Below are 17,602 nucleotides of genomic sequence, written 5' to 3'. Positions count from 1 at the left end.
GCTAGCAGTGAGTTAGTGGAGCTAACATGATACAGCCCAGACTCCCAGGCTAGCAGTGAGTTAGTGGAGCTAACATGATGCAGTCCAGACTCCCAGGCTAGCAGTGAGTTAGCGGAGCTAACATGATGCAGTCCAGACTCCCAGGCTAGCAGTGAGTTAGCGGAGCTAACATGATGCAGTCCAGACTCCCAGGCTAGCAGTGAGTTAGCGGAGCTAACATGATGCAGTCCAGACTCCCAGGCTAGCAGTGAGTTAGCGGAGCTAACATGATGCAGTCCAGACTTCCAGGCTAGCAGTGAGTTAGTGGAGCTAACATGATGCAGTCCAGACTTCCAGGCTAGCAGTGAGTTAGTGGAGCTAACATGATGCAGTCCAGACTCCCAGGCTAGCAGTGAGTTAGTGGAGCTAACATGATGCAGCCCAGACTCCCAGGCTAGCAGTGAGTTAGTGGAGCTAACATGATGCAGTCCAGACTCCCAGGCTAGCAGTGAGTTAGTGGAGCTAACATGATGCAGTCCAGACTCCCAGGCTAGCAGTGAGTTAGTGGAGCTAACATGATACAGCCCAGACTCCCAGGCTAGCAGTGAGTTAGTGGAGCTAACATGATGCAGTCCAGACTCCCAGGCTAGCAGTGAGTTAGTGGAGCTAACATGATGCAGTCCAGACTCCCAGGCTAGCAGTGAGTTAGTGGAGCTAACATGTTGCAGTCCAGACTCCCAGGCTAGCAGTGAGTTAGTGGAGCTAACATGATGCAGTCCAGACTCCCAGGCTAGCAGTGAGTTAGCGGAGCTAGCATGATGCAGTCCAGACTCCCAGGCTAGCAGTGAGTTAGTGGAGCTAACATGATGCAGTCCAGACTCCCAGGCTAGTGGAGCTAACATGATACAGTCCAGACTCCCAGGCTAGCAGTGAGTTAGCGGAGCTAACATGATGCAGCCCAGACTCCCAGGCTAGTGGAGCTAACATGATGCAGTCCAGACTCCCAGGCTAGCAGTGAGTTAGCGGAGCTAACATGATGCAGTCCAGACTCCCAGGCTAGTGGAGCAGACCGGCGGATCCATAGTCAGGAGTCTGCTGCACTGATACGCAGCCTTGATCCGTGAGACACATTTTGACAGAAATACCGAAAGTAACAAATTCTAGAACCCGTTTTTCAAGGCTCTAGTATCAACAAAGTACTGACGTTTCGGTATACCGTGCAACACTAGCGTGTGCACATGCTGCTCCAGAGACAGTGCTGTTCTTCCTTCAGACAAGCATGCGTTAAAACTTTGTTCATTTGCACAATGTCTCTCATTCACATTGGCTTGTAAATATCCAACCTCCCAAAAAAATTACATTCTACCTATAGATGTATAACTTTATGAGCTGGATTGCCTGTCTTTGCAATTTGTTTACTTACCTTTGCATATTTGCTAGCAGCCGCTATGGAAATTCACTAGCACTTGTACAATTTATTTTTTATTCTGGTAAAGATAAAAAACACAAATGCAGATGCTTCGGGACCTTTAGTCCGGGAAACATAGGTCTTAAAGTCGGATCCATTATTCTGAAATAACCTTAATGAATCAAAAAATCACCAAAGTTAGCTGGTACACTCTGTAGTGTACCCCCAGGGATGCTGGGATTCCTGACCATGGTGTGTGTGTGTGTGTGTGTGGAGCACTTGAAGGTGTGGCAGTTATATCTAGAAGACAACAGTCAACTGTAAATCTTTGTCGCTTGTTGGTTCAGATGAGTCTCGAGGAAAAGAGTCACTTTGAGTGGCTGTAGTTTGTATTATATTATATACAGTCCTCGGGGCATCTTTCTGTCTGTTTGGTTGAAGTATTTGTGTTTTTTTTTGTGTTCTCCAGCTGAGAAGAAACAGTCCCCAAGTATTGTGTTCAGAAAGGTAAGACCAACCTAACATGATCCATCTCTGCCCGCCGAACTGTCTTTCACTCTGCATGTGTTGGCTACTCCTGTTCTGCTAGTCTGATTGGATAAAGCATCCTTTAATTTCTGTAGCTGTTTACTATCGTCTGTAGTATTCTCCCTGTTCTATGTTAGTGTAAGGTGAAGTTGCACCTAAGACACTGATCCTGAGTCAGTTTAGCATTTTCTCCACTAATGGCTTGGTGGAGAGGAAGCTGATCCTGGATCACCCTACAATGTCCTGTGTTGGTCCTGATGCACATTTCTTTTAGTTGCAGCAGAGTCAGGGTCTGTCAGTTGGCCCAGTCGTTATACGGCCACCGGTCTGGCAGGGTCTGTCAGTTGGCCCAGTCGTTATACGGCCACCGGTCTGGCAGGGTCTGTCAGTTGGCCCAGTCGTTATACGGCCACCGGTCTGGCAGGGTCTGTCAGTTGGCCCAGTTGTTCTAAATCTGGCAGGGTCTGTCAGTTGGCCCAGTCGTTATACGGCCACAGGGTCTGTCAGTTGGCCCAGTCGTTATACGGCCACCGGTCTGGCAGGGTCTGTCAGTTGGCCCAGTCGTTATACGGCCACCGGTCTGGCAGGGTCTGTCAGTTGGCCCAGTTGTTATAAATCAATTAAAAGTAACACAATAAGAATAACATAACGAGGCTATATACAGGGGGCCCTGTTACCGAGTCAGTTGAGGTAATTTGTACATGTAGGTGGGGGCGATGTGACTATGCTATAGGTAGATAGATATATATATACAGTGCCTTGCGAAAGTATTCGGCCCCCTTGAACTTTGCGACCTTTTGCCATTTATCAGGCTTCAAACATAAAAATATAAAACTGTATTTTTTTGTGAAGAATCAACAACAAGTGGGACACAATCATGAAGTGGAACGACATTTATTGGATATTTCAAACTTTTTTAACAAATCAAAAACTGAAAAATTGGGCGTGTTTCTAAGGCAAGTGCAGCACAAGCATTGGGCTATTTGCGCTGCAGGAATCGTTGTCAGCTCACTAATGAGAGGGTCTAGAACTGAGCCTTGCGGGACGCCACAATAGTTGTAGAATAGAATAGTTCTTAGCATAGCGATGCAAACCTCATGGTTTTTACCTTTTTAAAATGTATAAATCAAGGTGATTAATTTAGGCCGATGGTAACGGGGTCGTTATCTGGTAACGAGATAGGGTTACAACAATGCTAATAACTTTCCCAGGTTTTCTGGAAATCCCGGTTAATGGGGGATTACTTTACTTAATTTCCTCCTGATTTTACTGGAATGTTGGGAAATGTAGTCACATTCTGCAACCCTACTAGAAGTACATTAGTAGATGGCACCCTATTCCCTATATAGTGCACTACACTGTGAGCCTGGTCAAACGTAGTGCACACTATACGGATTCGAGTGCCATTTGGAACTCAAACATAGTGTGACTGTGTTGTGCTGGTCGGTCTGTCCTTCCCTTCCCGTAGTGTGCTGTAGTGACTGTGTTGTGCTGGTTGCTATGTCCCTCCCTTCCCTTCCCGTAGTGTGCTGTAGTGACTGTGTTGTGCTGGTTGCTCTGTCCCTTCCCTTCCCTCCCTTCCCGTAGTGTGCTGTAGTGACTGTGTTGTGCTGGTTGCTCTGTCCCTTCCCTTCCCGTAGTGTGCTGTAGTGAGTGTGTTGTGCTGGTTGCTCTGTCCCTTCCCTTCCCGTAGTGTGCTGTAGTGACTGTTGTGCTGGTCGGTCTGTCCCTTCCCTTCCAGTAGTGTGCTGTAGTGACTGTGTTGTGCTGGTCGGTCTGTCCCTCCCTTCCCTCCCTTCCCGTAGTGTGCTGTAGTGACTGTGTTGTGCTGGTCGGTCTGTCCCTTCCCTTCCCGTAGTGTGCTGTAGTGACTGTGTTGTGCTGGTCGGTCTGTCCTCAGGTGGGAGGGGATAAATGGGTTCTAGGGGGGAAACAACTGGAGTTCAAAGAAGAGGAATTCGGCGGCACGACTCCACTTTACGCTAAGGTACGCTTTTTAATCTGACTCCACTTTACGCTAAGGTACGCTTTATAACCTGACTCCACTTTACGCTAAGGTACGCTTTATAACCTGACTCCACTTTACGCTAAGGTATGCTTTTTAACCTGACTCCACTTTACGCTAAGGTACGCTTTATAACCTGACTCCACTTTACGCTAAGGTATGCTTTATAACCTGACTCCACTTTACGCTAAGGTACGCTTTTTAATCTGACTCCACTTTACGCTAAGGTACGCTTTATAACCTGACTCCACTTTACGCTAAGGTACGCTTTATTACCTGACTCCACTTTACGCTAAGGTACGCTTTATAACCTGACTCCACTTTACGCTAAGGTACGCTTTATTACCTGACTCCACTTTACGCTAAGGTGGTTTTTAATGTATACCATATTTTCCGTGTGCATCCCAAATGGCACCCTATTGCCTATTTATTGCACTACTTCTGATCAGGGCCCATATGGTTCTGGTAGAAAGTAGTGCACTATATAGGGAAAGTGTTGCCATTGGGGAGGCATACTAAATGAATGAAATTGACAGCACTCCAAAAATATACTTTTTAAATTTTTTTTATTTTTTTTATAAATATTAATTCCACATGGAATTAGCATGCTTTTTATGATATGTTTTTTGATAAGGTACTCCTCATCTGCTCTTGGTTTGCGCTTTGTTTTTCAGATGAAGCGTAAGCGGTTTGGACACAAATCAACCAAGGTCACCAGGAGACCTAGTATATCGGTAAGATATATTTCAAACTTTTTTAACAAATCAAAAACTGAAAAATTGGGCATGCAAAATTATTCAGCCCCTTTACTTTCAGTGCAGCAAACTCTCCAGAAGTTCAGTGAGGATTTCTTTCGCAAGGCACTGTGTGTGTGTGTGTGTGTGTGTGTGTGTAACACTTTGTTGGAAGACATCCTGCATTCAGGATGGAATTAGCAGGAAATCCATGAATCCTCCAATCGGGATTTGGGGAAAGTTAAAACAATTTTGCGACCTTATATAGGCCACAGATAAGGTCAAGATTGTTCTGTTGTCCCCACAGAGAAAAGCCAAGATGAAAGAATCTGTGAAAGAACTGGAAGAAGAGGAGGAAGAAGAAGAGGAGGAGGAGGAGGAGGAAGAAGTAGAAGAAAAGCCACAGAAGAAGATGAGGACTCCTCAACAGGTATTTGTTGATTGACTGAATTGATGGTAATTGATTGGTTTTGGTTGTCACTGTCCTTGCGTACAAAAAGCATTTGGATGATATGTCAATTCAATTTCTCATGATGTGTAATCTTCCAGAAGGTTAAAGAGGAAGAAAAACAAGAGTTGAAACCACAGAGAAAGGTTTGTATTTATTCATTTATTTTAATATGGGTGTTTGTCAATTTTGTTTTGTATTTAAACGCCACTTTAAACATGTACTTGACACTGCAACAAAATGTCCCCATGGGGACAATTAAGTCAGTTGGTGTATGGGTGGGTCTAATCCTTAGATTTGGGGCGGCAGGGTAGCCTTGTGGTTAGAGCGTTGGACTAATAACCGGAAGGTTGCAAGTTCAAACCCCTGAGCTGACAAGGTACAAATCTGTCATTCTGCCCCTGAACAGGCAGTTAACCCACTGTTCCCAGGCCGTCATTGAAAATAAGAATGTGTTCTTAACTGACTTGCCTGGTTAAATAAAGGTAAAAAAAAAAAAAAAAAAAAAATATGAATTTGGCGTAAGAGGGGTGTAAACACACACATACTCGGCAAATAAAAAAATTGCATGGGCTTGCAAACCCATGTCTTTTTACAGAAGGTACGGGTGAAAGAGAAGGAGGAGGAAGTAAAGTGGAAGCCAGAGAAAATTGTAAGTTTAATAAAAATATTAAACATATTTATTTAACCAGGAAGTCCCATTCAGAGTTCAGAAGACTTCTTTCTAATGGGAGGCGTTGTCTGTCGTCACCTATATAATGGGTATGCCACTCAATTATATAAATAATGACACGCAGAGGACCTAGAGTAGAGCCTTGAGGGACACCACCCACATGGATACAATGCATTATTATTAGGTGTGTGGCTGTGCCCCAACTGACACCATATTCCCTATATAGTGCACTATATACAGTGCCTTCAGAAAGTATTCATACCCCTTGACTTATTCCACATGTTTTGGTGTTAGTCTGAATTAAAAAATGGATTCAATATTTTTTTTCGCCCATCTACACACAATATCCCATAATGACAAAAGTAATAATTTTGGGGGGAATGTTTGCGAATGTATTTTTAAAATGAAATGCAAAAATATGTCATTTACAGAAGTATTCACACCCTTGAGTCAATACATGTTAGAATCAGCTTTGGCAGCGATTACAGCTTTGGGTCTTTCTTGGCAAATCTCTAAGAGCTATCCCCCCCAGGATTATACAATATTTGGCCATTTATTATTTTCAAAATTCTTCAAGCAGGGTAGCCTAGTGGTTAGAGCATTGGACTAGTAACCGAAAGGTTGCAAGTTCGAATCCCCGAGCTGACAAGGTACAAATCTGTCGTTCTGCCCCTGAACAGGCAGTTAACCCACTGTTCCTAGGCCGTCATTGAAAATAAGAATTTGTTCTTAACTGACTTGCCTAGTAAAATAAAGGTAAAATTAAAAAATAAATAAATAATTAAAAAGCAAATTGTTTGTTGGTCATTTCTAGGCAACCATCATTTCTTGCCATAGATTTTCAAGCAGATTTAAGCCAAATACTATAACTCGGCCACTCAGGAACATTCCCTGTCTCCTTGGTAAGCATCTCCAGTGTATATTTGGCCTTGTGTTTTAGGTTATTGTCCTGCTGAAAGGGGAATTAACCTCCCAGTGTCTGGTGGACAGCAGACTGAACCAGGTTTTCCTCTAGGATTTTGCCTCTGCTTAGCTCCATTCCATTTGGGTTTTTTTATCCTTAAAAGCTCTTACAATCCTTACATTTTTGTATTTAACCTTTAACCTAACTAGGCATGTGAGTTCAGAACAAATTCTTATTTACAATGATGGCCTACCCTGGCCAAACATGGAAGACGCTGGGCCAATTGTGCACCGCCCTGTGGGACTCCCAATCACGACCAGATGTGAACCAGGGACTGTAGTGACGCCATTTGCACTGAGATGCAGTGCCTTAGAACGCTGCGCCACTCGGGAGCCCTTAACGATTACAAGAATACTCATAACATGATGCAGCCACCACTACGCTTGAAAATATGGAGAGTGGGACTCAGTAACGTGTTGAATTTGCCCCAAACATGATACTTTGTATTCAGGAAAAAAGGTGAATTGCTTTGCCACATTTTTTGCAGTTTTACTGTAGTGCCTTGTTGCAAACAGGATGCATGTTTTGGAATATTTTTTATTCTGTGCTTCCTTTGTTTCACTCTGTCATGTCGGTTAGTATTGTAGAGTCACTGTATAATGTTGATCCATCCTCAGTTTTCTCCTATCACAGCATTTAAACTGAGCGATATTCAATGTCTGCTATTTTAATTTTGTACCCATCTACCAACAAGTATCCCTTTGCAAGGCATTGGTCAACTTCCCTGGTCTTTGCGGTTGAATCTGTGTTTAAAATTCACTGCTCGACTGAGGGACCTTTACAATTATCTGTATGTGTGTGGGGTACAGAGTTGGTAGTCATTCCTCATGTCACCTGAATGCATAGTGCCAACTTTAAAGCTTGGTGGAGGAGGAATAATGGTCTGGGACTGTTTTTCATGGTTCAGGCCCCTTAGTTCCAGTGAAGGGAAATCTTAACGCTACAAGCGTCTAGATGATTCTGTGCTTCCAACTTTGTGGCAACAGTTTGGGGAAGGCCCGTTCCTGTTTCAGCATGGCACAAAGCGAGGTCCATACAGAAATGCTTTGTTGAGATCGGTGTGGAAGCATATTATTATTATTATTATTATTATTATTATTATTATTTTTATTTTACTCCTTCTCCCCAGTTTCGTGGTTTCCAATTAGTAGCTAGTCTTGTCTCATCCCTGCAACTCCTGTACGGACTCGGGAGAGGCGAAGATCAAGAGCCATGCGTCCTCCGAAACACGACCCAACCAAGCCACACTGCTTCTTGACACAATGCCCGCTTAACCTGGAGGCAATTGTGCACCGCCCCATAGGTCTCCCGGTCGCGGCCGGCTGCGACCGAGCCTGGACTCGGAACCAGGATCTCTAGTGGCACAGCTAGCAATTGCGATGCAGTGCCTTAGACCACTGCACCACTCGGGAGGCCCCCGTGGAAGAACTTGACTGACCTGCACAGAGCCCTGACCTCAACCCCCATCGAACACCTTTGGGATGAATTGGAACGCCGACAGCGAGCCAGTTCTAATTTCCCAACATCATATAATATAGCCCGACCTCACTAATGCTCTTGTGGCTTCCAATGGAAGCTAGTTCCAGCAGCAATGTCTAGTGGAAAGCCTTCCCAGAAGAGTGGAGGCTGTTATAGCAGCAATGTTCCAACATCTAGTGGAAAGCCTTCCCAGAAGAGTGGAGGCTGTTATAGCAGCAATGTTCCTACATCTAGTGGAAAGCCTTCCCAGAAGAGTGGAGGCTGTTATAGCAGCAATGTGTTCCAACATCTAGTGGAAAGCCTTCCCAGAAGAGTGGAGGCTGTTATAGCAGCAATGTGTTCCAACATCTCGTGGAAAGCCTTCCCAGAAGAGTGGAGGCTGTTATAGCAGCAATGTTGTAACATCTAGTGGAAAGCCTTCCCAGAAGAGTGGAGGCTGTTATAGCAGCAAAGGGGGGACCAACTACATATTAATGCCCCTGACTTTGGAATGAGATGTTCGACAAGTAGGTGTCCACATTGTATATACAGAGATTTCGGAAAGTATTCAGACCCCTTCCCTTCCACATTTTGTTACGTTAATCTTATTCTAAAATTGATTAAACTATACAACAAAAATTCTCATCCATCTACACACACAATACCCCATAATGACAAAAAGCGAAAACGGGTGTTTAGAAATGTATTTTTAAAAATACCGTATTTACATAAGTTTTCAGGCCCTTTGCTATGAAATTGAGCTCAGGTGCATCCTGTTTCCATTGATCGTCCTTGAGATGTTTCTATAACTTGATTGGAGTCCACCTGTGGTAAATTCAATTGATTGGACATGATTTGGAAAGGCACACGCCTGTCTATATAAGATCCCACAGTGCATGTCAGAGTAAAAACTAAGCTTTGAGTTCGAAATAATTGCCCGTTGAGCACAGAGACGGGATTGTGTCGAGGCACAGATCTGGGGAAGGTTACCAAAAAATGTCTGCAGAATTGAAGGTACCCAAGTGGTCTCCATCATTCTTAAATGGAATAAGTTTGGAATCACCAAGACTCTTCCTAGAGCTGACCAATCTGTGAAGGACTTTGGTACTGGTCGTAGAAAAAATAACTTCACTGGATTTTGGAATACTAAAATAGATTCTAGAACAGCCAAACCCTTCTTTGTGAGGCATTGGAAAACCTCCCTGGTCGTTGCTGTTGAATCTGTGTTTGAAATTCACTGCTTGACTGAGGGATCCTACAGATGCACAGTGGGGCAAAAAAAGTATTTAGTCAGTCACCAATTGTGCAAGTTCTCCCACTTAAAAAGATGAGAGAGGCCTGTAATATTCATCATAGGTACACTTCAACTATGACAGACAAAATGAGAAAAAAAAATCCAGAAAATCACATTGTAGGATTTTTAATTTATTTATTTGCAAATGATGGTGGATAATAAGTATTTATTGGTGGCCGACTAAATACTTCTCTGTCTGTGTGGGGTACAGAGATGAGGTAGTCATTCAAAAATCATGTTAAACACTATTTTTGCACACAGAGTGAGTCCATGCATTTTATTATGTGACTTGGTAAGCACATTTCTACCCCTGAACTTATTTAGGCTTGACATAACAAAGGGATAGAACATTTGACAAGACATTTATGCATTTTCATTTTTAGTTAATTTGTCAAAAAAAAAAAAAAAACACAATTCCACTTTGGGGGTGTGTGTGTGTGTGTGTGTGTGTGTGTGTGTGTGTGTGTGTGCGTGTGTGCGTGTGTGCGTGTGTGGGCCAGTGACCACAAAATCTAAATGTAATCCGTTTTTAATTCGTACTGCAATCCCAAAATGTGTAAAAAAAAGTCACAGTAGGGAATGCGGTGCTACTCGGGATGCATCCAAGCTAACTCCCTAGATGTTTTGTTGGGTGACATTTCTCTTCCTGTTGTCACCCGACAGGTGTATAACCACAGCGAGGGAAGTGACTCTGCAGAACCACATGAACCGAATAACATCTCACGTATAACGGTGAGTCAGTGGAAGACTGAGTCCCAGATGGCATTCTTTACCCTTCTCTTTTTCCCTGCTCACTCGCCCAGGTACGACGACGACTTTACGCGTTTCTCCCTTTCTCTCGCAAGGGTAAATTGAAGAAGCGGACTCAGGGCTGTGGTCAGTGTGCTCCCTGTCAGCGTACAGACTGTGGTAAATGTATCTACTGCCTGGACAAGCCCAAGAACGGCGGGGCCAACAAAAAGAAACAGAAGTGCAAGTACCGCCGCTGTCTTAATATGGTACATATGGTTCTGGTGTATGGTTCTGGTGTATGGTTCTGGTGTATGGTTCTGGTGTATGGTACATATGGTTCTGGTGTATGGTTCTGGTGTATGGTTCTGGTGTATGGTTCTGTATGGTACATATGGCTCTGGTGTATGGTTCTGGTGTATGGTTCTGTATGGTACATATGGTTCTGGTGTATGGTTCTGGTGTATGGTTCTGGTGTATGGTTCTGTATGGTACATATGGTTCTGGTGTATGGCTCTGGTGTATGGTTCTGGTGTATGGTTCTGGTGTATGGTTCTGTATGGTACATATGGCTCTGGTGTATGGTTCTGGTGTATGGTTCTGTATGGTACATATGGTTCTGGTGTATGGTTCTGTATGGTACATATGGTTCTGGTGTATGGTTCTGGTGTATGGTTCTGTATGGTACATATGGTTCTGGTGTATGGTTCTGGTGTATGGTTCTGGTGTATGGTTCTGTATGGTACATATGGTTCTGGTGTATGGTTCTGGTGTATGGTTCTGTATGGTACATATGGTTCTGGTGTATGGTTCTGGTGTATGGTTCTGTATGGTACATATGGTTCTGGTGTATGGTTCTGGTGTATGGTTCTGTATGGTACATATGGTTCTGGTGTATGGTTCTGTGTGGTACATATGGTTCTGGTGTATGGTTCTGGCGTATGGTTCTGTATGGTACATATGGTTCTGGTGTATGGTTCTGTGTGGTACATATGGTTCTGGTGTATGGTTCTGTATGGTACATATGGTTCTGGTGTATGGTTCTGTATGGTACATATGGTTCTGGTGTATGGTTCTGTATGGTACATATGGCTCTGGTGTATGGTTCTGGTGTATGGTTCTGTGTGGTGCATATGGTTCTGGTGTATGGTTCTGTGTGGTGCATATGGTTCTGGTGTATGGTTCTGTGTGGTACATATGGTTCTGGTGTATGGTTCTATATGGTGCATATGGGTCCGGTGTATGGTTCTATATGGTACATATGGTTATATATGGTACATACATTTTTACGGTACATATGGTTATTTGCGGTACATATGGTTATGGTACGTGTTGTTCTGGTGTATTTGATCTGGTTTATGGTGCATATGGCCCTTTACAGTACATATGGTTATTTATGGTACATATGGTTATTTATGGTACATATGGTTATTTACGGTGCATATTATTCTTTACGGTATATATGGCTATTTATGGTACATATGGTTATTTACGGTATATATGGCTATTTATGGTACATATGGTTCTTTACGGTACATATGGTTATTTACGGTACATATGGTTCTTTACAGTACATATGGTTCTTTACAGTACATATGGTTCTGGTACGTGTTGTTCTGGTGTATTTGATCTGGTTTATGGTACATATGGTTATGTTATATGGTACAGTTGTCGTCGGAAGTTTACATACACTTTAGCCAAATACATTTAAACTCAGTTTGTCACAATTCCTGACATTTAATCCTAGTAAAGATTCCCTGTCTTAGGTCAGTTAGGATCACCACTTTATTTAGTATTAAAAATACATGTTTTACCTCCTTTTCATGGTATCCAATTGTTTAGTAGTTACTATCTTGTCTCATCGCGACAACTCCCGTACGGGCTCGGGAGACCAAGGTCGAAAGCCATGCTTCTAAACACAGCGCGCATCCAACTCGGAAGCCAGCCGCACCAATGTGTCGGAGGAAACACCATGCATCTGGCGACCATGGTTGGTGCGCACTGCGCCCGGCCCGCCACAGGGTCGAGATGAGACAAGGATATCCCTACCGGCCAAACCCTCCCTAACCCGGACGACGCTCGGCCAATTGTGCGTTGCCCCACGGACCTGCCGGTCGCGGCCGGCTGCGACAGAGCCTTGGTGCGAACCCAGGGTCTCTGGTGGCACAGATAGCGCTGCGATGCAGTGCCCTAGACCACTGCGCCACCCGGGAGGCCCCACCACTTTATTTTAAGAATGTCAGAATAATATTAGAGAGAATTATTTATTTCAGCAATTATTTATTTCATCACATTCCCAGTGGGTCAGAAGTGTACATACATTTACTCAATTAGTATTTGGTAGCATTGCCTTTACATTGTTTAACTTGGGTCAAATGTTTCGGGTAGCCTTCCACAAGCTTCCCACAATATGTTGGGTGAATTTTGGCCCATTCCTCCTAATAGAGCTGGTGTAACCAAGTCAGGTTTGTAGGCCTCCTTGCTCGCACACGCTTTTTCAGTTCTGTCCACAAATGTTCCATAGGATTGAGGTCAGGGCTTTGTGATGGCCACTCCAATACCTTGACTTTGTTGTCCTTAAGCCATTTTTCCACAACTTTGGAAGTATGCTTGAGGTCATTGTCCATTTGGAAGACCCATTTGTGACCAAGCTTTAACTGATGTCTTGAGATGTTGCTTCAATATATCCACATAATTTTCTTGCCTCGTGATGCTATCTATTTTGTGAAGTGCACCAGTCCCTCCTGCAGTCCCCCCACAACATGATGCTGCCACCCCCGTGCTTCACGGTTGGGATGGTGTTCTACGTCTTGCAAGCCTCTCCATTTTTCCTCCAAAAATAACAATGGTCATTATGGCCAAACAGTTCTATTTTTGTTTCATCAGACCAGAGGACATTTCTCCAAAAAGTATGATCTTTGTCCTCATGTGCAGTTGCAAACCGTAGTCTGGCTTTATTATGACGGTTTTGTAGCAGTGGCTTCTTCCTTGCTGTGTGGCCTTTCAGGTTATGTCGATATAGGACTCGTTTCACTGTGGATATAGATACTTTTGTACCTGTTTCCTCTAGCATCTTCAGAAGGTCTTTTGCTGTTGTTCTTGGATTGATTTGCACTTTTCGCACCAAAGTACGTTCATCTCTAGGAGACAGAATGCGTCTCCTTCCTGAGCGGTATGATGACAGCGTGGTCCCATGGTGTTTATACTTGCGTACTATTGTTTGTACAGATGAACATGGTACCTTCAGGTGTTTGGAATTTGCTTGTGGAAGTGTAAAAAAAAATTCTGGAGTCTTGGCTGATTTCTTTAGATTTTCCCATGATGTCAAGCAAAGAGGCACTGATTTTGAAGGTAGGCCTTGAAATACATCCACAGGTACACCTCCAATTGACTCAAATGATGTCAATTAGCCTATCAGAAGCTTCTAAAGCCATGACATAATTATGACGTCATTTTCAGGAATTTCCCAAGCTGTTTAAAGGTCTGTAAACAATTCTAGGAAAAATGACTAGTGGAATGCACAAAGAAGATGTCCTACTTTGACAAGACATTTGTGGAGTGGTTGAAAAACGAGTTTTAATGACTCCAACCCAAGTGTATGTAAACTTCCGACTTCAACTGTATATGGTTCTTTATGGTACGTGGTTATTTTTTGTTTATGGTTCCTTATGGTATTTGGTTCTTTATGGTACTTGGTTCTTTTTGGTTTATGGTTCTTTATGGTATTTGGTTCTTTATGGTTCTTTTTGGTTTATGGTTCTTTATGGTATTTGGTTCTTTATGGTTCTTTTTGGTATTTGGTTCTTTATGGTTCTTTTTGGTGTATGGTTCTTTATGGTTTTGTATGGTATTTTGTTCATGGTTCTTTATGGTATATGGTTCTTTTTGGTTTATGGTTCTTTATGGTACTTGGTTCTTTTTGGTTTATGGTTCTTTATGGTATTTGGTTCTCTTTGGTTATGGTATGTGGTGGATAAGAGAATGTGTTTTCAATTTGTTAGTTTATTTAGCTAAATCTCGTGACATTGTTTTTCATAGATGATTTAAATTGTATTACACACACACACACACACACACACACACACACACACACACACACACACACACACACACACACACACACAAACTCTGAATGCCTCTTATAGATTATAGACGTTATGCTGTCAGTAGTATGTATGTATTTGTAATTAAAAGCCTTCTCTCTCCAGCCCACCAAAAGGGACTTAATGGGAAGCTACTTTAAGAAACACCTGACAGAAGACCCAGGAAGTGCACTTCCAGGAAGTGTTCCTGTTTCACCAGGAAGTGTAGTAGGACGTGGAGCAGGATATGTACTATTAGGAAGGACACTTTCAAAATGGCGTATGGTAAAACCAGGAAGTGGATCAACAGTTGGGACAGGGAGGGGACGTGGTCTGCCCCCTAAACACTTCACCAAACGAAGGAGACGAGTATGGAGCCAGGTCTCCTCGAGTGATACGACAGAGACGGACGAGACTGAGGAGGAAGAGGAACCCGTCTACACCGTTACCACCCAGTCGTTGGAACACAGCCCCGGGGGAGGGGGAGAGGATGGAGAGGGATGGGCGGAACTACAAGAGTACGACGACGACATGCCTGAACAAATACCTCAGGTAAGTCTGACGGTCTCTGTGGTTGAGTCCCAATAACCTAGCCTTTCTCCTGAAGTGTGCACTTTCCTTCATGGATTTGAAAGGAAATGGTCGGTAATACGGACACCCCTAGCCCATGCCTATACCTATCCAATAATTTTACATTTTGGGTAGTAGTGAACGAGTGCACACTTCAGGAGGAAGGAGAGCTTATTGGGACACACCCCCCATATGTTTGTTCTGTCCTTTAACGGGGCATGTTAAATTAGCTTACAAGCCCCGTCTGGCCCATGGGCCGCCAGTTAGAGACCTCTGTTGTAGATCAAACCTCTCGGTTGGGGGGGGGCTCTCTCGGTTGGGCCCCGGAGGGGGGGGCTCTCTCGGTCGGGCCCCAGAGGAACTTTTAATCTTGATTTTTAAAAATGTAACTTGTAAATGTGACCGGTGGAATGCACATATAATTGAGACTTGGGAGCGTCAGGTAATACATTAAATAGCATGTGGTGACATCTGTATCGCTGTGTCCAGTCCAGTGTGCTCAGGCTGCTGTTACATTAGGATCATTTGAGGTACAAAGGGGAGAACCATTAGCACAGGCAAGTCTGACTTTAGGCTTAGCTGTGCCATAGCCTCTGCCATAGAAACAAATGGAGCATTGCTTTGTGTCCACGGTTGCACCTTTTTAAGAGAAAACCATCTGGTCTCAAATGTTTCATAACTAAACAGCTATTTTACTGAAGCTTTGCTTTTTTAAATTTGTGGAACCCTCTTAAAGGTGTACACACGTAATTATCATGAGTAAGGAACTGTCCCAACTATTAAAATAGTTCAAATAACTCCCATTTAATATATTTATTTATATATACATTTAATATATTTAAATATTTATTTCTATATATTTATTTATATATATATATATGTATATGTGTGATATATATATATATGTATGTATATATATGTATATGTATGTATATATGTGTATATATGTATATATATGTATGTGTATATATATGTATGTGTATATATATATATATATATATATGTGTATATATATATGTGTGTGTGTATATATATATATACATATATGTATATATATGTGTGTATTTCTTTTTTAAATGTCACAAAATGGATGATTTGCAGTATGGATCAGATGAGATGGAGGTCACTGAATTAATTAATAAGGACATTTTAGTTGTGCCGCAGAATTTGTTATCCAGCACAATATGATGTTTCTTTATCTTCCTCTGGTTCTAGATGTCTCCATCCTATATGCCTGTAAACCCCAGTAGTGGTGTATCATGTTCGGAGGAACCCTACCCCAGCAGCTGTGGCCAGGTAAGGACCAACAACGCAAAATACAAATGTACAGTTGGAGTCATTAAAACTCGTTTTTCAACCACTCCACTAATTTCTTGTTAATTAACAAACTATAGTTTTGGCAAGTCAGTTAGGATATCTACTTTATACATGACACAAGTCATTTGTCTAACAATTGTTTAGGGACAGATTATTTCACTTATAATTCACTGTATCACAATTCCAGTGGGTCAGAAGTTTACATACACTAAGTTGACTGTGCCTTTAAACAGCTTGGAAAATGATGTCATGGCTTTAGAAGCTTCTGATAGGCTAATTGACATCATTTGAATCAATTGGAGGTGTACCTGTGGATGTATTTCAAGGCCTACCTTCAAACTCAGTGCCTCTGCTTGACATCATGGGAAAATCAAAAGAAATCAGCAAAGACCTCAGAAAACAAACTGTAGACCTCCACAAGTCTGGTTCATCCTTGGGAGCAAATTCCAAACGCCTGAAGGTACCACGTTCATCTGTACAAACAATAGTACGCAAGTATAAACACCATTGGACCACGCAGCAGTCATACCGATCAGGAAGGCGACGCGTTCTGTCTCCTAGAGATGAATGTACTTGTGCGAAAAGTGCAAATCAATCCCAGAACTGTAGTTGTCGAGGGTGCAGCAAGTCAGCACCTCAGGAGTAAATGTCAGTTGGCTTTTCATAGCCGATCATTCAGAGTATCTCTACCACTCCTGCTGTCTCTAGAGAGTTGAAATCAGCAGGTCTGGGACAGGTAGCACGTCCGGTGAACAGGTCAGGATTCCATAGCTGCAGGCAGAACAGTTGAAACTGGAGCAGCAGCATGGCCAGGTGGACTGGGCACAGCAAGGAGTCATCATGCCAGGTAGTCCTGAGGCATGGTCCTAGGGCTCAGGTCCTCAGAGAGAGAGAAAGAAAGAGAGAATTAGAGAGAGCATACTTAAATTCACACAGGACACCGGATAGGACAGGAGAAGTACTCCAGATATAACAAACTGACCCTAGCCCCCGACACACAAACTACTGCAGCATAAATACTGGAGGCTGAGACAGGAGGGGTCAGGAGACACTGTGGCCCCATCCGATGATACCCCCGGACAGGGCCAAACAGGAAGGATATAACCCCACCCACTTTGCCAAAGCACAGCCCCCACACCACTGGAGGGATATCTTCAACCACCCACTTACCATCCTGAGACAAGGCTGAGTATAGCCCACAAAGATCTCCACCACGGCACAACCGAAGGGGGGGCGCCAAGTATTCAGACCCTTTACTCAGTACTTTGTTGAAGCACCTTTGGCAGCGATTACAGCCTTGAGTCTTCTTGGGTGTGACGCTACAAGGTTGGCACACCAACAGTACCAGTCAACGGTTTGGACACACCTATCCATTCCAGGCTTTTTCTTCATTTTTTAAAAACGATTTTCTAC

At 43.2% G+C, this 17,602-nt stretch overlaps 1 protein-coding gene across 4 annotated transcripts in view; it reads left to right on the top strand.

The window, feature by feature from the left end:
- mbd1a (methyl-CpG binding domain protein 1a) overlaps positions 1-17,602 on the top strand; it is a 93,638-nt gene that overhangs the window by 23,751 nt on the left and 52,285 nt on the right. For 3 of the 4 annotated variants that reach the window (XM_064922007.1, XM_064922004.1, XM_064922005.1), the window contains exons 7-16: positions 1,857-1,894; positions 3,816-3,902; positions 4,595-4,654; positions 4,962-5,084; positions 5,204-5,248; positions 5,701-5,754; positions 10,155-10,223; positions 10,337-10,489; positions 14,429-14,854; positions 16,088-16,168. In XM_064922007.1, the coding sequence (XP_064778079.1) occupies positions 1,857-1,894; positions 3,816-3,902; positions 4,595-4,654; positions 4,962-5,084; positions 5,204-5,248; positions 5,701-5,754; positions 10,155-10,223; positions 10,337-10,489; positions 14,429-14,854; positions 16,088-16,168 (1,136 nt within the window). The remainder of the gene's footprint in view (positions 1-1,856; positions 1,895-3,815; positions 3,903-4,594; positions 4,655-4,961; positions 5,085-5,203; positions 5,249-5,700; positions 5,755-10,154; positions 10,224-10,336; positions 10,490-14,428; positions 14,855-16,087; positions 16,169-17,602) is intronic. The other variant, XM_064922006.1, reaches the window with a different exon arrangement.

This window comes from Oncorhynchus masou, chromosome 18 (assembly GCF_036934945.1).
Source record: "Oncorhynchus masou masou isolate Uvic2021 chromosome 18, UVic_Omas_1.1, whole genome shotgun sequence".
Classification (NCBI taxonomy): Eukaryota; Metazoa; Chordata; class Actinopteri; order Salmoniformes; family Salmonidae; genus Oncorhynchus; species Oncorhynchus masou.
This window is presented reverse-complemented; position numbering and strand designations above follow the sequence as displayed.